The sequence below is a fragment of the Equus caballus genome, chromosome 3, assembly GCF_041296265.1.
Source record: "Equus caballus isolate H_3958 breed thoroughbred chromosome 3, TB-T2T, whole genome shotgun sequence".
Classification (NCBI taxonomy): Eukaryota; Metazoa; Chordata; class Mammalia; order Perissodactyla; family Equidae; genus Equus; species Equus caballus.
Genome location: NC_091686.1, coordinates 122736058 through 122757562, shown reverse-complemented (window position 1 = coordinate 122757562; position 21505 = coordinate 122736058). Strand labels below are relative to the sequence as shown.

Genomic DNA, 21505 nt, shown 5'->3' with positions numbered 1-21505 from the left:
CACCTCAGCTGTGAGAGGGCGCCCTCCCTCGGGGGAACTGGGCATGTCGCTGGACAAGGGGGTCCTGCAGGCCCGTCGGGCTCCTACCACCCCAGCAGGCCTCAGGCCAGAGGTCACAGTCCCTTCCCCCTGCCTGGCCTTCTCCACCCTGTAATTTCCACTCCAACCCCAGGAGAGGTGACCGCTAAGGCCATCAGCCCTTCCTTCCCCACACGCTCTTGACAAGAATGGGGCCGTGGGGGCAGAAGAGGGCCCTTCCAGCCGCAGCGGCAGAGCGCTCACCGTGACCGACGTAGACACGAGACAGAAACACCACGTGACCTAATGACCCCCAATTCACACACGTCTATTTCCAGGACTCCACACAGAGGATTTCCAGGGCAGATTTATAAGATTTGACATGAACTGTCACCTGGCAGCGTAGAGGCCGCCACTCAGTCGGCAGCTGGAAATTACCGCTCTGGCCGGAGGCGAGTGTCGGCATTACTGGAGGGGAGGGCGCTGGCCAATCAGGGCTGCCAGGGCGACAGTGCAGGCCCCTGCCAGGCCCGGGCGGCACTTGAAGCAACCCTTCCCTCCTGAGGCCCCTGGGCCAGTCCCCATCACGCCTTCCGAGGTCCTGGTCATGTGAACGCCACCCCAAAGCACTGGATGGTCTCTGGGAAAATCCCTGAGCATCGTGCCTCCCTTCTCCTCACGCTGGGCTCCCCGGGCCATCAGAGTTCATTGTGGCGAGCTCTTGAAATGCGGCTGGACAGGTCCTGGAAGTGCTTCTTGACCTGCAGAGAGCAAAGGAGACCCGGTGAGGAGACTCACCCGGACCTGAGACGCACTGTCTAGAAGTGAAGCTCTGAGCTCCTAATCTTCCCGTCCAGTCACCCGCGCATCGGGAACCCGTCACGAACGCCACGAAAGCGGCTCAACACAAGCCAGAAACCGCCTGCAGAGCCTAACAGACAGCTCGGAGCAGATCGTGCTGACAAAGAAGAGCGCTGTCTCAGTCCTCTCCCGTCACTTTCAAAGCCACGAAGGCAGTCGGACTCTTCTTGGCTCCTCCAGGGGTCCACCCTCAACAACGCGATGGCGGGCGGAGCCTCGTCAGCACCCACAGGCCAGGCTCAGCTCTCTGCAGCTTCTCCCAATCCTCACAGAGCCCTGCAGGCTGGTGCTGGGGGCAGAACCTGTGGAAGGTTCTGGTGCCTCCTCTCAGGGGCTCCCCTCCGACCAACTGGGCACTCCTCTGCCCTCGCCCCGTCCTCGTAAGCACCCGAGTCCAACCTACACGCATTTCCTAGCGACAGGGCATCTTTTTTGCACGGCCAGGTGAAGCCAGGAGCAGCTGCTCACTTGTCATCTTCCTCTGTCCTAGGGGAGGCCCCCTGAGCATTCTCGCGCTATGGTGCGAACTCTAGACTCGACCTCCCAGGCAACAGGCACTTGCTGCTCCCGCCATGCCTGCCAGACGCAGCTGCGCATCCACACACACCCCTCCTTCTCGGAAATCTTCCCTTATTTTATTTTCTAAGTGTTACTTACTTTTGAACATGTAACGCATCCCTGTAGTTCAAAATTCAAAAGGCACAAGAGAAGCTCCCTCCCAAGGCAACCCATTCCATCCCCTTCTAGAGTCTCCCGTGTGTCCGCAGCTCTTCTGGATAAAGGACCCTTCATGTTCTGATGCTGGGGGCAGGTGCCCTGATTTGTGGGCTCACCACAAACAGCCTAACCAGCGCCTTGCAGGAGGACACCGGTCACCCTCATCTTGGCTGTTACAGAGCACGAAGCAGTGGCTGGCCTGGGGCCTGCACCACCTTGGGTGGCCCTGCCAGGTCAGGTGTCCAGCCTCGAGGGTCTAGAGACAGACCCCATGGATACAGAGCGTCCCCCAGAAGGGAGCCATTTCAGTCTCAGCTGTCCTCCACGGCTGTGTATCATCTGGGGTTCAAATGTCTCCCCATAATGCAGCTGATCCCCATCCGAGCCACACACACAGGATAACCCCGCTCGGCCAGCTGCTGCAGCCTTGAGCCGGTCCCTGTGTCCCGGGGCATGGTCTCCACGCGCATGGGGCCAAAGTCTGGAGAGACCGCTGCCTGCCGGGTGCACTTGGGAGACGCCAAAGCCATCACGGGCCACTCGCACGGGAGCGAAGGACCCACAGAACCAGTGACCAGCCACACATTTGGGGGCCAAGATGCTGGCTGTGCAGCTGGAAGAGCCGAGGCTCCAGCCCCACCCACTGGCCCCACCTGAGTGTGTGCACGCCACCGCCCTTGCTGAGTCACCACCGAGAGTGTGAGTGGTAGTGTAGGTGTCCCGGCGCCAAACAGGCCCAGAGGCAGGGGGTGGGAAGAGCTTGGAAGCCCCTGCCCCACAGCAGAGACCATGGCCCAGTCGCCCCCTCAGGATCGTGAAGCCCCCATGCAGGACGGGAGGTGGCTGCCTGTCTGACGCCTCCATGAGCTCCATGGGGCATGATGACCGCCTCCCCTTGCAGAGGAGGAAAGGAGGCTCAGGGAGGGGAGGCTGGTGCACGCGGGGGCCGGGGAGGCAGACGGCTGAATCCCGGCCCCAGTGCGACAGTGCGCACCGGCCCCACAGAGCCCCAGTGGGAGCCGCCTTCTGGGGGCGCACGCCCACCTTGTAACCCAGCTCTTTGGTCTTCTCCTCCAGCAGGGCGTACTTCTCCTTGTTCCGGCTGACGTGCTCTCTGTCGCCAAAGCTCTCCACGTGCTTCAGCTTTTCGTGAGAAACCTCCAGCTGCTTCTGGTAGTGGTTATGCTTTTCGATTTTGGCTTCAAAGTGCTTCAGCTCCTCCTAGACAGATGTTTAAACAAGTGAATTTCCCTAACATGCTCTTAACGCCCTCTGGGGCCCCCGGGCAAGCCTGACAACGGCTTCAGGAGAACAGTGCCGGCAGGCTGCAGTCTGGGGCAGGGACGGGGTCCTGCGGAGTGACGGGGTGCAGCACGGCACACAGGTGCTCCCATCTCTGAAGGCTGCACACACTGAGCCCCCTTCAGCATGCAGCCTGCTGAGGACAGCCCCGAGGGCCGAGTGGAGGCCATGGCTCCGCCGGCCCCGCCGCCACGCCATTATGAAGCGGCACACGGAGAAATACTGAGCACCACTATCCGCCGACGGGTTGCCCTCCAGAACCCGACAGCGGCTGGGGGCCACACTTGGGCCACTGCCCCTCTGCGCCCTGGCTGACCCCTGACCTCGTGCCCTCTCGGTGATTGGCACCTGTAGGCATCTGGTTCCCTCCAGCCCTGACCCTATGTCCAGCCCGACACGTGGAGCTCGGGCTTTGATCCCGGCCACTCCTGCACTGTCCTCTCCTCCCCGTCCCACCCTGCCTGCTCCTCCTGCCCAATGCGCTCCTGGTGAGACGTCAAACCAGCAATTCCACCACAGTCCTAGTCTCGGTTAGCTGTCACTTCCTCCAGGGTGGGGCCAAGTGCCCTGCCCTGGGGCTGTGAGAGCTCAGCGACACATCCCTCTGAACTGCTCTAAGCTCTGAGAGGGGCCAACTGCCCATCCAGCTCAGGACAGATGCCCAGCATAGAGACCTTTGCTGGACAAGCAATGACCTCCCTGTGTGTCCCGACATCACGTCTCTGTTCTCATCCGACCTGACAATTTTTTCAGAGGCTTCCCTGATCCCTCCGTCACTGGGGGCTGCTCCCTGCTCCCAGCTCCCGCCACCCCTTGGCTCCAGGCCGCACCTCTCAGAAGGAGCTCAACTCCACAGGCCCCAGGTGGAGCTCCCTGCCCCAGCAGACTCTGCCCTCCCTGGGCTCCTGTCCTAGGAAATGGCGGCTCCACACCCTCAGCCTGTGCCCTTTGCTGATCCCTGACCCACTGGCCTGTGGTGGCTTTGTCACAACAGGACCCACACTGAGGTGACACAGATACCCAAAGACCTTCTCCTCCAGGTCCACTGCCAGGGCCCCCACGCAGGGTCTCCACAGCTCCTCCTCCAGAGACCCATCAACTCCCTTGCCTCCACGCACCCCAATTCTCATACCCAGGACACCCAACGTGCAGCAGGTGCCCTGAAGCCACTCTCCACTCACTGGAGGCCTGCTCTGTCCCAGGATACACGCACGGTCCCCACATGCCACAACAGACGATGGAGGGACGGAGTGCAGAAAGGGACGAGGCCCAAGGGCCTTTCCCGTGGGATCAGAAATCCCGTAGGAGAGGCACTGCCAGCCGGCGCTGCTGAGGCAGGACGCTCTCGCGCCCCCTTACCCGAAACGACTCCAGCTCCTTCTCTGTAAAATTGGCAGACCTGGCCAGGTCCCACAAGTCGATCACTCGGGGCTCCTCAAACTCTGGCAGGACAGCAAAAGTCGTCTCAGGGACTGCGTGGCAGCACCCCCGTGACACTCAGGGGCCCACATGTCCCACCCAGCCCTGGGGACACAGGTGCATGTGTCTGAGCATGTGTATGTGATATGCATGAGTGTGCGTGCATGTGTTCAGGTTCCTCAGACAGCAAACCCAGCATTCTTCCCACCCACGTTCAGTCTATAGTTCACAGGACCCCGGGATGTGGCCTCGCGGACGCCCTCACCCGCCCCTTGGTCAAAGCCACTCTCCTCAGTGTGCACGAGCGTTTGCTGCACCTCGGAGAGGGCCTTCTCCCGCGGGACAGAGCTAACTTGGTGTGCTCCTGTGCACTCGAGGCCGGTGGGGCGGACGAGTGAGCAGGCAGTGTGTGTGGGGGCGAGGGGCAGCAGAGTCCGGAGACTGCGGGTTCCTCGGGGCATCCAGGGCAGGACTGTGTCCATCTGCCCACAGTCCTGGGCTGAGGCTCAGGCCACTGCCTGTCCTGGCGTAACCAGCAGTCCTGACTGATGCAGGGCCGAGGGAAGACTGACGGATGTCAAAGGGGTGGCATGGCCCCGAAGTGCAGCTGAGTGTGGCCACCAGAGAGAGGGGCCCAGGTGCGCTTGCAGAGAATGCAGAGACGGACAGGAGGGCGCCCACCCCAAGGCCCCCTGCTCCCACCCCACCCCCACAACCCAGGCCGGTTCTGGATCAGAGGGGTGACTGGGGCAGACGGCCGGACTTCCTCCCCCCCGGAGACGGCCCGGAGCGTACCGGACTCGGCGCCGTAGCCCTGGTGGCTGACTTTGCGCAGGCGGTCGAAGCCCTGGTTGATGCCCCGCAGGCGGTCCTTCAGCTCCGTGTGCTTGCTGTGCAGCACCTCCTCCTTGACGAGGCTCATGTCGGAGGGGCTGATGATGTTCTCCTGAATTTCTGCGGAAATGAAGCAAGTGCCTGATGATGACCTCCACTGGGGGGGTGGGCCCAGGGACAGCAGGACCTGAGATGGCCCTAAGATGCCACCCCACGGAGCTCTGCCTGAACCCACATGGCCGCGAGGGCAACCAATCTCTCTCACTCCTGCTAGAGGCCCTGCTCCCTCAGCCGGCCTCTGCGGTTCTTACACGGGGACTGTCATCGCACGTCCGCTCAAAGGTGCAGACGTCAGCACACACGTTCCAGGACTGCCCCCTGCAGGGACGGTCCTGAGCTCAGCCAGGAACCCGAGGCTGACTGGATGCAGTGACCCCGCACCAGCCCTCCCACAGTTTGCTGACTTTCTGAGGGTGGGAAAACCACGGATTCTGGGTGAGTCCCGAGTCCAAAACAAGGGTGCTATCACAGAGGACCACAGCAGTCCAAAGGCGGCGACTGCGCGTTTGTGTGAGAGAGATGGCCAGTGGTGACTATATTACTAAACACACGTTTCGACCAACCAAACGTGCTTGTGCAACTGTCAAAAGCACTGACATATCCCTAAACACTGAGATTCTCAGAGGGCTGGGTAGAGTCTTGAGAAAAAGGCAGTGGGCACCCCACCCCAACCCCATCTTCCCCTTCCCCCTGCAGCTCCATCCTAGAACATTCTGGAGCATTGTGGAGCCAGGGCTCACAGGGAGGCCAGGGGAGTACCGTCAGTTCTGCTCAGGGTCTCCAGCAGGACATTGTACTCATGAACTTTCTCTTTGTGGTGCTGAAACTCCCGCCATAGCTTGTCCAGTTCTTCACTGGAGAATTTCCCAGAGGTCTTTGCCTAAGAGGAAGACAATCTCGAGTGAACACCTGCCATGGGCCATGTTCACCCACCAACAGCTCAGGGTGCCCTGCTGTGGGCAGTGTTCACCTGGGGTCACACAGGTCATTGTTCCCGGGGGTCAGGGAGGACCCTTGCTCCCGTGTGAAGTGCTTGGGCCCTGTTCTCCCCCTGATGACCCTTTATCAGGGGGGTGGCAGGAAAATAACAACCACCGTCACCACTCCTGCCTGAACATCTCCAAGGCCAATGGGGAGACGGCCATAAAACTAGCCAGTTGTGGGGAGCACCGTCTCCTCCTAGGAGATGCCGCAGGCCAGTCACCTCATCGTCACCCCACCTGTCTCCTGGAGCTGTGCAGTGACACGTGGGTAACGCAGGTCCAGGGATCCCCACTCCTCAGCAGACATCCCCACCCTCCCTCCTGCTCCAGCTCCACCCTCGTGACCGAGGATGCTGGGCTGGTGCTGGAATTCTAATGCTTGACCCTGCCCAGTGCGGTCCAGGCAGAACATGCTGAACAGGAGCAGTGGACGAAGGGGAGTGGAGCAATGAGCGCCTTGCTGCGGCCAGCCCAAACCACTGCCCGGTGGAGTGGCACCCGCTGGAGGTTTGCACCCCCACAGGGAAGGGCGAGGGGTGGCCCAATGCCACCGACCAGCAGGTGAACACCCCCTTCTGAATCACAGAAACAGTCTACAGGATCAACCCTAAAACTAAATACAAGTGAACACGTGGCCCGTGTGACACTATGCGCCTGTACAGGCGGTTAACTACACGGGATTAAGCATGTCCTTGTACCGGAAGTTCTAATGGCTGGTACACCAAATAGAATTCCTTTGCTGAGAGGGCAGGTACTCCGAACAGGAGAGAGACAACGACCACAGGAAGACGGCGTCCGGTTCATGAAGAAACCGCTGCCTTGGTGAGACCACCCTGCAGAGCAGAGGCTCCGTGACAGCCCCCTTAACTCCCGACGAGAGGACACGAGCTCCAGGTGTGTGCATGCGCCGAGGGGTACCTTGTGCCACAGCTTCTCTAGCCTGGGGTCGCCCAGGCTGTCCTCCTCGGCGCCGTCACTGAGGAAGTTGCTGGTCACCATGCGGGCGTCCTTCCTCCCGTCTAGACCGTACTTGGCCAGGATGACTAGGAGAGAAGCAGGGGTTACCCAACAGGGTCTTCCGTGTGAGGGACAGCCCACACCACTCAAGCTGGCCATGGGCCTGCTCCCTTCCTCCAAGTGTCCTTCCGCCCACTCTGGTTTTCTGGTGACCACTCAGGATATGGCCCATGGGGACAGGAGTGAACAGACCAGGACTCCTGTTCTCACCAATGGGTCCAGCAGCTTCAGGGACCCCTCAGACAGATGCCACCACATCGTGGTTTCCTACCGAACACACTTCGGGCCTGATGCCTGTCACACTGGGGTCACACTGCACCCAGTGGCATGTGGGCAGGTCTGGCTCAGACAGGAGTCGCCACCAATGGGGTTGTTTTTACTGGCTGGTTTCATGCCGTTTCCAAACCAACACCTGCAGCCCCGCTTCTGTCATGGGGCGAACGCCAGTGAGCGTGGAAGAGGACGACAGCTCACGGGTGCACGGGTGGAGACCAAGGGGAGTTTTCTGCAGCCCAAATCTCATTCGTATTTGGAGGAAAAGATTTTCTAAAGGAGAAACTTCAGTGTCAGCAGCTCCCAATAAAAAGTTAACAGCCTGCTCCGGGCCGGTCAACATGGGACGGTGACTAAGGGTTACTTCTCAGTGAAGCTAGGACATGGCTCACCCCACAGCCCCTCTCCAGCACGGGGCCTGCTCTGCGGCTCGTCTCAGCACCCTGTCATCACCACACGACGTGGGGCAGGCCCGGGAAGCCGGCTTTGGGCATGGGACAGGATTCTGACCTCCAGCTGTGGCTCTCTGGGACAAGCCCTCTGCTGGATCCACCTGGAACTCGGGGCCCACCTGGGACGTTGGTGCCCTCCCAGCATCCCCTCCCATCCCGCACCCCTCCTTACTTGGAGGTGGGCTTGCCCCTTCCTCCCTGCTCTGAAGGGATGGTGTCCTCACTCTGGGCCTCCCTCAAGCTCCCAATCACGTCTCCCCTAGAAGTGGGGTGGCAGACTCCCCTTCACCCTGCACCCCACCCTGGCAACCCCTGGGGTCCCTGTCATTCAAGCCAGCAGCCCACCTGACCCAACCCTGACCCCTAGCCCCTCCTTTGGACCTCAACCACAATGCACACTGGACATACCAGTCCTAGCAGGGGGCATCATGGCCCACCTGCGCACACCTCTACACGCCGCTCCTCATCCCAGGGGCCCACCCTCGGTCATGTCAGCCCTGGGGCCTGTGCTCAGCTGCTCCTGGAGGCTTCACTTTCCTGGTCTCAGTCTACACTGCCTGCATCTCAGAACTCACTCCACCTGGAAGCCTAGACTGGAGGTCTGGAGAATGACCTGTGAGGTGTATGCCCCCAGTGTCCCAGCCTGTGAGAGCTCGTAGGGTTCCTGAACATTCAAGATGGCCTGGGGTCTTTGCCCTAAACTGCAGAGGAGCCCCTCTACTGAGCCAGGGAGAGCTGCCTCAGGTGAAGGGACATGGTCAGGTGTGGGCCACACAGCTATGAAGCTCATGACACCGTGTAACTGCGATCTGTGTTTCATCACATGCAATTTACACCTTAAACACTATTTAGAAGAAAAGGTTGCCGGGTATCTCCCGTCCAGCAAGCTGGTGCCTGGCCCTGCCTCTGAAGTCCACTCAGCGGCCGTCCCGCCAGCCCCTCTGAGTTCTGGCGCACCCCCAGTGGCCCCCGAGCCTGGGGAGGAAGAGCAATGGGAAGCGGGCCCAACCGTGTCATCGGGCTCTCAGAGAGCAGCTGGCCCAGGTCCTCCAAGTCCGAGCCGAGAGTCCCAAGTCAGAGGCCAAAGGAGGCTGCATCAGACCCCGTCAAAAAGCAAGTCACCCAAGTCTGAGCGTGCCCTCAGCAGCCTGGACCGTGAAAGGCTCTGGATCCCAGCAGTGCTGGGTTCGGCATGAACTGGAGTCACAAACACTAAAGTGGAATGGAAGAGGCCCCACAGAGCACCCAGTGCAGCCTCCTCTGCTCATGGGCCCTGCCACGCCTCTGGGGTGCACCGGGGAGGGAGCACCACGCTGGATGGGGCGAGGCCAGCCCAGCCTGGGGCGCGCCGCAGCTCTGGAGGTGATGCAGCAAGCAGGACCCGCCTGCTCAAAGCCGTCGGCCAAGACAAGGGAGAGTCGATGTGGCTTGCTCCCTAAGGAGCTGGGGCATGGCCGGTGGACCAAACGTCTGGCGTGCCCATGACAAATCTGGTTACACTTGGATCTTCCCTTTCATGTCCCAAGCTCTGGCCAGGACGCTGCACCATGTGGACCCCTAGGTGTGGCATCAGCCTTGGTAACAGCCCGGGGTGGGGGCCTACGGGCCACACCCGGAAGATGGCTAGCCACTCGGTGAACACAGGTCTCCCAGAGCGAATGCTCGGGAGCGTCTGCTTCAGCACTCCAGCTCTTCTGGTCCAGGTCAATCTTCTGCCAGGTGACTTTGGCACCAACGTCACCCAAGCAGAAAACAGGGATGGCTCCACCTGGGACACGGACCTGGACATTTCTGGTCTGAAGGCTACTCCCAGGAGGACATGGCCTGGCAGTGGGAGTTTAGGGTGAAGGTGCCCTGGGGAGGGAGAGGACTGCTGGGCGACCTCTGTGCTCCCTCCTGCCCCTCCATCTTGGCCCTGGGCCACCTGGAATGCACGGGGCATGCGTGAGACGTGGGAGGGCTACAGCGCAGGCAGAGCAGACTCTGCAGCCACACGTGCAGCACCCACAGCCACAACCACTTGACCCCCCGACGTCTGGGCTCTGCAGGGAGCTGCACCAGGCGCAGAGTGGCCAGGGCACGCCCACGTGCCGTGGCGGATGGCAGGCCAGGGCGTGGTGGGTCTCCAGGCGCCAGGGCCAAGCAGGCGGGATGGTGACCTGCCTTCCTTCTACTCTCTGCTCTCCACCACGCGGACGGCAGCAAGACCAGTCAGCTCGGAAGCGCCAGCCTAAAACACGGCTGACCGGAACGCATGGGAGCGCCTGGAGTCCAGCCTCCTCCTGCCAGGGCACTGCTGGCTCCTGGCTGGACTGAGAGGACGGCAGAGAAGGGGGTCTGAAAAACCTCCGGGTCCTGAGAACACGCATCTCTTGCACACTGGGCTGCCCGGGCAGTTAATCGTTCTGTCTCTTCCTGATTATCAACAGCAACAAGCAGCTCACTGCATCCTGTTCTGTTAGAGAGCTATTTTCCTAACAGACCTGCAATGGCTCGCCCGTAACTTCCAGACCCCGGGAACACCCGCTTCCTCTTCCAGGCGACTGTGGGCATTGGCCGCCCCCAGCCTCCTTCCTGGGCCAAGCAGCTCCAGGGCCTTCAGCTGCTTGTGTGCTAATGCCCCAGACGCCCCTGGCCTGGCCCTCCCTCCTGTTTGCCAGAGCCCTCAAAACAGCCCAGCAGCCGTGCCCACGGCCGAGAGCTGCTCTGTCCTGGGAGGTGAGCCGCCGGGCAGGCTGCATTAGGACGGCCCCACTTCCGTCCTGTCCACCAACCAAGGAGTCAGAATGAGAAGCCAGGGCGATGGAGCCGGGGCGACCGCTTCCCTTCACGTGAAAAAGAAAAGAAGGATACCATTGAGATTGCGTCTAAGTTTAGCTTCTTTCTCCCCGTCTTCATCTAAGCCTTCAGCCTTCAGTTTCTTCCAGCTGAACTCATCCCTTTCTTGTATCTTCAGATCAGCGTGGAGCTCGGAGAGTTTCACAGGAGAGAGCTGAAGCTGTGGAGGGAGGGGAGAGGACACCTGACATCCCGCTGCGTGAGGAACCAACAGTACCACCCGGGAGACAAGTGGGAGACGGAGTCAGGGCCCAGACAGTCAAAGCCCTGCACAAGTCCCCATGAGAACTTTGAGGGGACCTCTGCCCTGCGGTGTGCAGACCACGGGCCTTCACACTGAGCCCGCTCTCCAGCCTCGCCTGAAGGAAGACCTGTCACTATGGCATGAAAGCATCTAGAAATCTCAAGGCCCTAGGGAGCCAATGCTATCAGCAGCCTGAGCACGCGGGCACGGGAGGGAAGGCTGGCCACCCCTTCCCCTGAGGGACGCCATCTCTAACAGCACACCCCAGCTTCCCAGCCTGGACCCTGGGGACACTCGTGGGGACCCGGCTCAATGCAGGGGGAAGATGCAGGGGCACGAACGTGGGACTTGAAGAAACCACCACCTTTTCCTTGTATTATGTAACTACAATAAAAAATAAACTACAACTATCAGAGAGGATAGGAGACTGGATTCACGGAAAACTTCCAAATGGAGAAAAAATGAATAAAAGCACAACTGGGGCCCCAGGGAGTGGCTGGGAAGCTCTGCCCCACGTTGCACTCTTCCCTCCGAGCAGGTGGCCAGGCTGGGAGCCGACAGACCGAGGGCCTCCGTGGGAACTCTGGGTCCTCACAGATCCTGCTCACCTGCTCAGCCACCGAGTTCCAGGCCAGCACCACCTCTGCTGGATGAAATGACACATGAAGGTTCTAGTTTGTTCCCTTAAACATGCAGCTTTAAAAACGAATTAGTTAACATGCCTGACAGATGCCCCCACCCCTGAGGGACTGGTTAATGACACCCCGGGGCTGCGGGGTGCGGGGCCCCCTGGGTAGCACTTCCGTGCCTCAGCTCCTTCAATGGCTGGTGCCGGCCCAGGCAGGCACTCCCCTGTGGATGTCCGCTCAGACACGGGCGAGGGTGCTGGGACCTGACCCCGGGCAGCCTGGCTGTCCGGCGGGAAGGGTCTGTTCCCGGGGTCTGAGCTGGGGCTGGACACACATGTGTGGATGTGTACGCATGCCCATGAGCACAGGAGGGAGGGAAGACACACCAGTGCCAGAACCTCTGACGCAAGAGTTTCAGGTCAGGGCAGGAAGGAAATTTCGAGGAAAACTGAAGGCTACCAAGAAGGGAGGACCACAGCGGCTGCAGGAGAGGGAGTGGCGGGGCGGAGCACGTCCACCCTGACCACCAAGGAGCGCGGACAGGGGCCCCTCGACTCGGCCTCCCTGGGGCCAGACAGTTGCTGTGAACTGGACCGAATGCTGGAGGCCTGAGCTTGTGGTCCTGGGCAAAGTGACAATAAAGACTACAGACACTCAGCTGAACATCCTTCATCCACAATCACAACTTCAGAGTTGCCGTCCTCGTCTCACCGGCCCTCACTCAGGGAGCGGGTCTCTCCACCTGAGTGTCCTCAAAGGGACCCCAGGCCTCTGTGACAGGAGAATCCACCCCCACGCACCGGCTGCGATTGGCCCAGCAGGCGCACCCCAGCCCCAGCCCGTCAGCAGGCAGGCCACCCGGTGCTGGGAAGACATGCTTACTCCATGCCGTCCCCGACCCCACTGCAGCTGACAGTGGCGGGAGCGCAGGACAAGGGTGCGGTCCGCATGCCCCAGCTTCAGCGGCGGTACGAGAGGAGGGTGTTTGCGTCCGCTGATCGAGAGAGCAGTGGGGCCGGAGGACTCGGGGCCCAGCAAGCTCTTCTCCTTCGCAGACACCCAATCCAGGAGATGAGCCAGGATTAAAGCTAAAAGCACCTGCAAGTCTGCAGGAGGCTCGATGCAGAGAAGAAAACAGTTTTGATTTCTGGTTTTTTTTTTTTGAGGAAGATTAGCCCTGAGCTAACATCTGCTGCCAATCCTCCTCTTTTTGCTGAGGAAGCCTGGCCCTGAGCTAACATCCGTGCCCATCTTCCTCTACTTTATATGTGGGACGCCTACCACAGCATGGCATGCCAAGCGGTACCATGTCCACACCCGGGATCTGAACCGGCGAAGCAGAACGTGCGAACTTCACCGCTGCGCCACTGGGCCGGCCCCTTGATTTCTGACTTTTTAAGAGAAGTGTGAAAGCTGACACTCTAGCTCCTGCCCTTCTGTTCTTACTCCCACCCTCAAAAAATGTCCTTACTGACTAGTTATGTGAAATGCTAAAAGTTATGACGTTGCAGTTATGGATACCAATGGTGCTAACTGGAAAGATCAAAGCATTCCAAATGCCAAAAAAACCCTAAAAAAAACCCCTGCAAGTTTAGCGGCTGATGTCTAAAACCACACCAGCGTCCCACGCTGTAAGAGCTGGTCAGACGCCACCTTCTCGTGAGCTCAGCTCCCGACTCTGACCTGCTCCTGGCTCGGTGTGCCGCGGCAAGCCGGGTCCTCAGTGGAGCTCAGGCTCCTCTTCATAAAGCAGGTTTGCCAAGATCTGCACTACCCAGAATGTGCCTTGGATGGTCACACCAGGATTCACGGAAATGGGTTGAGGGCAGCTTAGTGGGGAAGGCCACAGCATGCCCACATTGTGACATCAGCATACTAAAGGTTCTGAGAAGTCCTGCAGCAAAGGACTATCAGCTCTGCTGAGCCCAGCTTCCCAAATCTACTGAATCTCAGACCGGTTAAGTTCTGCGAGGACCCAGATTCTCGAGAACAAGTCCTGGGGTGAGGGGTGGCTAAGGACATCCCGAAAGCCCACGTCTGAGCTTGTCCTGAAGCTGGTCCCCACCAGAACCTCTCTGTGGCTCCAGCAGGGACCTACCAGTCCCCCACTCCTTGGCCCCATCCTAGGAACACTGACTGACCAGAATGATGCACTAGCGACGCCAAACCACCTGTGTCTGGAGCTGCCTCCCCCACTCGTCCTCTGGGGCTCGCGCCCACCCCTGGGCAGCTCATTCCTCGGGGCAGTGCCAGGCCCGGGCACAAGGAGGCCCTAACCACAGGCTGACCCGCAGGGGCCAGTGAACCACTACCGATAGCTGGATGGTGCCACAGCCCAGGCGACACGGCCAGCTCTGCCACCCCCCCTCAGAAAACCCCCACCCCTCACAGCTGTGCCAGGACCACCTTGCCCAGCCTCTGCCACACCTGACGCACGGGGGCCCACACATGGCCACGCTGGCTGAGTGATCCGCTGCCCCCGCGTGTGAGGAACTGGGGCTTCGAGGTGGCTGAGTGGCCTCAGCAGCTGGAGTGGGCCACCACCCTCCACTGGGGCAAGTGGAGAAGGCCAGCGGGATGCATGTACCGTGTGGGGGGTCCTCCTGTGAAGGCGCTGGGAAGTAAGGGCCCAGCGCCCTCTGGTGTTGCCATAGCTCTCGGCCCCTGCCCAAGGCAGCGGGAGGCAGGCAGAAGCCTCGGCTCCAGGCAGGCGTGAGCACTGACCCTGTGTTCTGTGGCCCCAGGCTCTGGGCCACCGTCCCCACCCCACGGGGACAGAGCCCAGGGAGGCTGAGAGGAGACCTGGACCTTTGCTTCAGCCCTTCCCGCTGACTCCTGTTGGCACAGCCAGACCAGCTGGAACATTCCACTGCACTCCTCTACTGGAACATTCCGCTGCCGAGTTTCACATGGCTGCCCCTGCCAGGGATCAGGCCTCAGCGCAGGCCACTGCCCAGGCACCCGAGCCCACGGTAGCGAGGCCCAGCCTGCAGGCGCTCCTGTGGGCACGCGGCACTCTTGGCGGAGGGGGTCGGTTGGAACCACCCAACATGCACGGGACAGCACAGCCAGCCGTTGACCACACGGTACAGGAACAGGGCCGCCACGCTTCTGAGGTTAAAAGCGTCACCACGATGACCCCTTTGGGGATGGCCCCGAGGAAGGGCAGAGCTCTCTCCTCGGAATCGCCCACAGCTACCGGGATCAGCACCCAGCTTCCGGGAGGCCTCTCGGGAGATGCCGAGGAAACCCGGGCCGCCCTCCCCAGGTCTGAAATCCGCCCAGAACAGCTCCTCAACAGTACAAAGAGGGCACCAGGGCCGAGGACAGGACGGCCTTCTGATTCTCCGGAAGTTTCTTTGACCTGCTCTGTGGGCTCGCACCCCCCCCATGGGCTCTCCTAGGGGCAGGTTCCTCAGGAGCCCTGGGCTCTCTCATGGTCTCCCCACCCCAACCACCCCCCCGGGGCCGAAACCCTTCCATGTGAAGCCTACATGGATGCCCGGGGCTCCTCAAACAGTGCCCAGGGCGGGGCTACCTGGCTCCACCTGCCCAGCCAGCTCCCGGAGCTCCGTCCCAGGCTCCTCCAGGCCCGTTGCCTGGATGCCTGTCTGCTGGTGCTCTCAGGACCACCAGGACCGCAACCTCTCTGACTTGTGCGCTCCCCGGGGCAGACGAACTGGACGATGGATCTGAGAGTGCTGACTTCCCAGGAGGGGCGGCCCGGCACTGGCAGGTGGGCAGTGGGCAGGCAGAAGGGAGGGAGGCCCCTTCTGCAGGAAGAACAGGCTGGCACTGCGAGGCATTCAGCCGCATCTCTGTGCTTTGTGAGTGTGCTTTGTGGAGTGACAGGCTTGCTCCCGTTTCTGGTTCCCTGAACGCGACGTCTGGCTGCTCTGTTACTAGCCTCCTACTGAGTGGCGTCTCGTCTGCTGTGCTGCCCGGAAGGGAGCCTGCAGCACATCTAGGACGCCGAGGACACAGGCACTGAGGCCCAGGCCCCAGAGCATCTCTGTGCAAGAGCAGGGCTCGCTCTGCCGTCACCGCCAGGGGCCTGCTCGCCGCAGGAGCTGCAGCTGGGGACGGCGAGGGCGGAGGGGCTGGCTCCCGGCCCTGTTCTCCATGGTCACTGCGACAGCAGGACGACCCTGGGTGTCCCTCTCTTGGGCTGCAGGAGAGGGACCTGGTGTCTTCTGACTGCCAGCTAGTTGCACCGCAGGGGGACAGATCTGACGACCTCGAGCTGGCAGACAAAGCATGGGCCTGGGGACCCAGTGACCCCTCACCTTCTTATCTGTCCACCTCCCCAGGGCCCCAGCGGAGTCAGCCCACCAACGTCAGGGCAGGAGCCCAGGGTGCTGCACACTCTGGTGCCCATCAGGGCCCGTTATTGGCATGCCCTCTCGAGTCCCTCCCTCTCTGCTCTGAGGCCTCTGGGGATCTAGACGACATGCCGCATCTCACAGAAAGCAGCCGTGATCTGGCGCTGACCTTCCCCTGAAACGGAGGGCCCGCGAGTTGATGCTGCAAATGCCCCCAGGCAGAAGTGCCCCAGAAGCAGCAGCCATCAAGTCCAGGCCAAAAAGGAGGAAAAGGAACAGGTCGCACGCAAATACCTGGCGTCCACTCTGCATTCTTTCAATTCTTCAACTGAAGGGTAAATGTTAACCCAACATGAGAAAAGAACTACTTAATAAAAACCAAATGCAAACAGAATCTGCCCAACACTAACAGTGAGGTAAACCATCACTAAGGACGAGACAAGCCGACAGGCGGGCAAGGAGGCGGCTGGTCAGAGACGAGTGTTTCCAGATGCTCCGGGGGAGCACCAAGGGCACCTGAGAGCCGAGCACTCTCTGAGGAGCCGCTCGGGCTGGCTGACCTGTCCTCCCGGACTGCTCTCAGACTGGAGGCGCCAGCACCATCGTGACCCGTCACACCCTCCTCCGCTGAGCAGCGCCACGTGCCAGGCGGAGGGCTCCGTGACTTTCACGACAACTCTGGGCAGCCGGTTACACTGAGGCCCAGGGAGGTTAAGAAGCTGGCCCAGAGCTGGCCGGGGTATTTCACTCTTTCTGATGCTACTGTAAATGGGGCTGCTTTCTTACTTTCCTTCTCAGAGAGGTCGATGCTGGTGTACAGACAGGCACTGACTCTCGTGCGTTGATTTCGTATCCTGTAACTTCAGCGAGTTTACTAGCTCTAACAGTTTCTTCTGGAGTCTTTAGGGTTTTCTACACGTAAGATCATAACATCTGTGAACAGACATAATTTTACTTCTTCCTTCCCAATTTGGATGCTTTTCATTTCTTCTTCTTGCCTAATGGCTCTGGCTAGGACTTGAAGTACCATGTTGAATAGAAGTGATTAAAAAAAAGGGCAAAGAACTTGACTATTTCTTCAGACAACACACAAATGGCCAAAAGGTCTATGAAAAGGTGCTCAACGTCACCCATCACCAGGGAAATGCAAATCAAGACCCCCACGAGGTATCACCTCACACCTGGCAGGACACATTATAAAAAAACAAAACAGGAAACAACCAGCGCTGGCGAGGATGAGGGAAAGCGGAAGCCTTGTGCACTGCTGATGCGAACGTAAACTGCTGCAGCCACAGTGGAAACTGCACGGGGCTCCTCGAAACTCAACACAGACCTACCACGTGATCCAGAACCCACTTCCGGGTACGTGTCCAAAGGAAGTGAAATGGGAATCTCCAAGAAATGGCTGCACCCCCATGCTCAACGCAGCATTATTCACGACAGCCAAGACGTGGAAACAACCTAAACGCCCACTGACAAATAAATGGATAAAGAAAATGTGGTATAAACACACAATGGAATATTATTCAGCCTCAAAAAAGAAGAAAATCCTGCCATTTGTGACAACATGGATGAACCCGGAGGATATGATGCTGAGTGAAAGGAGCCAGACGCAGAACAACAAACACTCCCACGTGACACTCACGGGAAGAAGCTCAAACAGCCAAACTCAGTGAAGCAGAGTGGAAGGGTGGTGGCAGGCGCCGGGGGGAGGGAGTCAGGCGGTATTGGCCAAAGGGCACAAAGCATCAGTTCTGTGAGACGAGCAAGCCCTAGAGGCCTACGCGCAGTAGGGTGCCTATGGTTAACAACACTGCCGTGCGTCAAGATGCACACGTTAAACACGCACAGCTTTTCTGATGCCGATCACATCTCAGTAAAGTGGTAAAAGAAAACGTCACCCCGGCCACAGCTCTGCGCTCTGGCTGAGCGACGGTGTGCAGAGCACAATCAAGGAGGCTGGGCGTCGTGCTGGCACCAACACTGTACCTGTGCCCACGGGGACCTGGGAGCCCACATCCACCTCGAGGCAACCTCCCACCCCCCGTCTTACTCTCATCGTGTACAGTGAGTGAGCTCCAAGGACAGAACCCAGCTCCACTCATCCCCCAGCCGCTGGGGGCACATGTGCAGATGATGCCCAGTCCCTGGCCTGCCCTTCCTGAGGCCTCCCTGGAGCGAGGGGTGTGGTGCCTGCGTACACACAATGAGGGAAGGGAAACAGGCCACGCGGGGGAAAGTGCATTCAGACACAACCCCCTCTTCCTGCCCTCCTACCTGGGAGGAGAAGACATGCTTCAAAATGTTTTAATCACCGGTGTCAGGATGACTAAATCCCTGACGGGAGCCTGGAGCTCACAGAACCAGGCCCCTGAGTGTTCTGCCGGGGCACCCCGTGGCCCTGCTCGGGATGCCCCCACATCACAGCACGGGGCATCCAGACGACCCCATGCCCATAGAGGCACCCCGAGAAGACTTCTCACCGTTTTACCCAAACCCCAAGGCTCCACAGACAGCCCCCAGCCCCACTGCTCAGGAGTCTCGCAACAGCCCGGAAAATGTCACGAGACCCACGAGGCTGGGCAAAAGCAACCCTGGCTCCCGAGGTCTGGCCCAGAGCCCTTCCATGGACTCCCATCAAACAGGAACTGGGTAATTTCACAGAAAGTCAAGATTTAAGATGCGGGGATGGGATGGAGCAACACAAGCCGTTCCCCGGTCCAGTCTCAGGGGACGGGAAGGGAGTTTCAGTGTCTTCTCAGAAGTCCCGAACTAGGGCACCAACCCCGCCCCGTAAAACATGGGCTGGAGAGAGAGGACGAGGCAAGTAACTTCCTCAGACTCCTTTACCCTATTTATGTGATACGCCATATATCCTACGATACGCTGTACATGATACACCATGATATCATTTTGTATCTAGAAAACGAAGACACTGGATGTTTTCACAGAGCAAATTATCAAAAAGGCTGAGAACACTGGTGTGCAAGGTGTGCCATGAGACACTTCTGTGGCACCGGCCCAGGCTCTCTGAGCAGCAGGAGTGCTGATTCTGAGCCGGGCACTGCCTGAGGCCTACACGCAGCTCGCTGCCCAGGACAAGCTCCCATTGCCGCCCTTAAAGCTCCCACTGTCTAGGAGGAGGACCAAGATGAGCCTGCCTCCAAGGGCGAGGCTCTCCGGAAGTGGGGAGGGACACAGAAAATGCCACCAGGCATAAACGCCACCTGGAGGACCCGCGCATTTTGTTCAGCAGAAAAGACCTGCACCTGCGATTGCAGAATTTCAGGACTTGGGCGGACCAGACAGGTCATCTAGTTCAAGGACCGGCCATCCAAAGCCGGGACAGGGCTGGGGTTCCCGGAGCAGAGAGAGCAGGGGATGAGGCCCTGAGACTGACACAGGTCACGCCTGGACTTCGCAGGTGAGAACGTGGGGGACGTCCAGGTGCAGTGAGGGCAGGTGAGCAGCCAGGAGATGCGAGGAAGCCATCCAGACTGACACATGCAAAGCAGCATCTGCCAACAAGGTGGGGCGGACCAGGACGCACTGCAGGCAGGTGGGAGGCAGGGGCGGGCTCTCTGGCACAAGAGTGCATTTCCAGACACGACCTCAGATTCAGTGAGCCAGTCCCTCCTGTTCCCAAATGCTCAGCAGCTGTGCAGGGCACCCACCACAGGGGGCTCTGGGGACGGATCCCTGGGCCTCCCCATCACTTCTGTTCTCTACGGCCACATCCAAATCCAGGTGCCCCCAGCCCCTCCTGAGCCCCCCACTTCAAGAAGCCTGCCTGCCTCTCCAGCCCAGAGCGCTCTCGCTCACCTCTGCAGGCTGAACACCCAACGGGCCTTGACAGCTGGGCCCCCCAGAGAGTCCTCAAGGACACTAGTCTGGGAACAGCACTGGGCCCGGGAGAATCTCTTTAAGGGCCTGTGGAGCTGATGCTCTTGGCACGGATCCCACCCCCCCAGCGCCCCTGCAGTCTTCTTCCCCGCCCTCTCCCACCCCTTCTCCCCTGCCAAAGTCTCTCCTCTTTCTCCTCCAAGACTTAGTCCTTATTTTGCAAATGTTTTACTCTCCTTCTCAAAGATTCAGGAATGCATAAAACTGGAAGGCTGGATCTAATCTGACCCCCTTCACCTTAGATACTGAGGCCGGGAGGGGCGGGGGTGTAGCCTGTAAATACCTTTGCCACTCAACACACACCCTGCCTAACAAATGAGTGACCGGTATGTGAATGAGAGCGGCTGGTCCAGGGTCACACACCCATTAAGAAAGTGTAGTCCCAATTCTGCCCTCACAGGCTGAGTGACCTTGGGGATGCCCTCTACCCTCCAGGCCTCCTTATCTTCATCTGTAGAATGCGAGTCAGATGAGAGCACTCCTCAAGTGTAGTGCTCTTTGTGTTCTAAACTGAGCCCTCTCCTCTCACCTCACCAGGTCCTCTCTCCCCAGCTAACAACAGGCCTGCTGCTGGGATTTCTGCCGTCCCGGGACACAGCTTTGTGCCCAACACTACGGCTGTTTCTGGTTTCTCCACACAGGGAGGTGGAATGTAAGAGAGGAAGCACAGACCTGAACGGAGGAGGCCTGAGGTCGAGCCTGGTTCTGCCCCTGACTCTGGAGAAGTCACTCAGCTCAGCAGCAAACACTGGGCCGGCATGCAGGGAGGGGTCTCAGCCTCAGCTGCAGGGGGAGGGGGCACTAACTGGCGGGGGCAGCCCCTTCTGCACCAGCACAAAGGCCTCCCCAGTCTCGGCCTGAAATCATGAGTCTGGGTCTCTCTTTCCAAGGCAGGGGGGCAAGGGACATCCCTATCTACACTTGGGGGCGGGTCTAAGGACTGTAGGCACCACCTGTCAGTGGGAGCTTGGGCCAGGCACTCCATCCATCTCTTGAGATCAGAGGAGACTCTGGCCCCGCGGACCCCCGAGAAACAGGAGGCCCTGGCCCCGTGTAGCCCCAGATAAAAATGACGCTGGCCCCGAGCACCCCAGAGACAGAAGTGACGCTGGCCCTGCAGACCCACGGGATAAAGGAGGCCCTGGCCCCGTGGACCCGCAGATAGAGGTGACCCTGGCCTCGCGGACCCCCGAGACAGAGGTGACCCAGGCCCCGCCGACCCCCGGGTGGAGGAGGCCCCACCCTGCTCACCCGCCGGGCCTTCTCCCACAGCTGGTTCAGCTTCTCCATGCGGAACTCCCCCCCGGGGTCGCGCTTCGGCGACAGCTCGGGCTCATTCTTCTCCCGCGAGTACTTGCCGCCGTGGCCCGCCGCCGGCAGGGGCCCGAGCAGCAGCAGCAGCAGCAGCAAGAGCGGCGGGAGCCCGCGCGACACAGCTCGGACCCTCCGCGACGCCATCTTCCTCTTCCAGCCGCCGAGACCCCGCGCTGCCGGACGGAAGAGGCCCCGCCCCGCCCCGCCCCGCCCCGCCGCGCCGCCTCCTGGGAGTTGTAGTCCCTTCCCGCGCGGCCGGCCCGGGCAAGGCCTCCGGCGGACTACAAGGTCCGGGAAGCCCTGCGGAGGCACGTGGACA

General features: G+C 60.1%; 1 protein-coding gene across 1 annotated transcript; it reads right to left on the bottom strand.

The window, feature by feature from the left end:
* Positions 1-322: 322 nt before the first annotated feature.
* Positions 323-21465, bottom strand: LRPAP1 (LDL receptor related protein associated protein 1). Its single transcript, XM_023638454.2, has 8 exons — positions 21124-21465; positions 10790-10934; positions 7113-7237; positions 5971-6091; positions 5113-5271; positions 4258-4340; positions 2641-2817; positions 323-779 (listed from the first exon to the last, which is right to left on the bottom strand). The coding sequence occupies exons 1-8, from the start codon at positions 21328-21330 to the stop codon at positions 717-719; spliced, it is 1080 nt and encodes a 359-aa protein (XP_023494222.1). The 5' UTR covers positions 21331-21465; the 3' UTR covers positions 323-716.
* Positions 21466-21505: the final 40 nt, after the last annotated feature.

Bases quoted from the DNA above. Each gene is read 5' to 3' on its own strand.
- LRPAP1 (XM_023638454.2), bottom strand. From the start codon at position 21,330: ATGGCGTCGCGGAGGGTCCGAGCTGTGTCGCGCGGGCTCCCGCCGCTC. The intron at 5,272-5,970 runs GTACTCCCCTGG...TCATTTCCGCAG, and splicing joins GACCCTGAGCAGAACTGACG to AAATTCAGGAGAACATCATC. The intron at 780-2,640 runs GTGGGCGTGCGC...TGCTCTCTGCAG, and splicing joins CCAAAGAGCTGGGTTACAAG to GTCAAGAAGCACTTCCAGGA.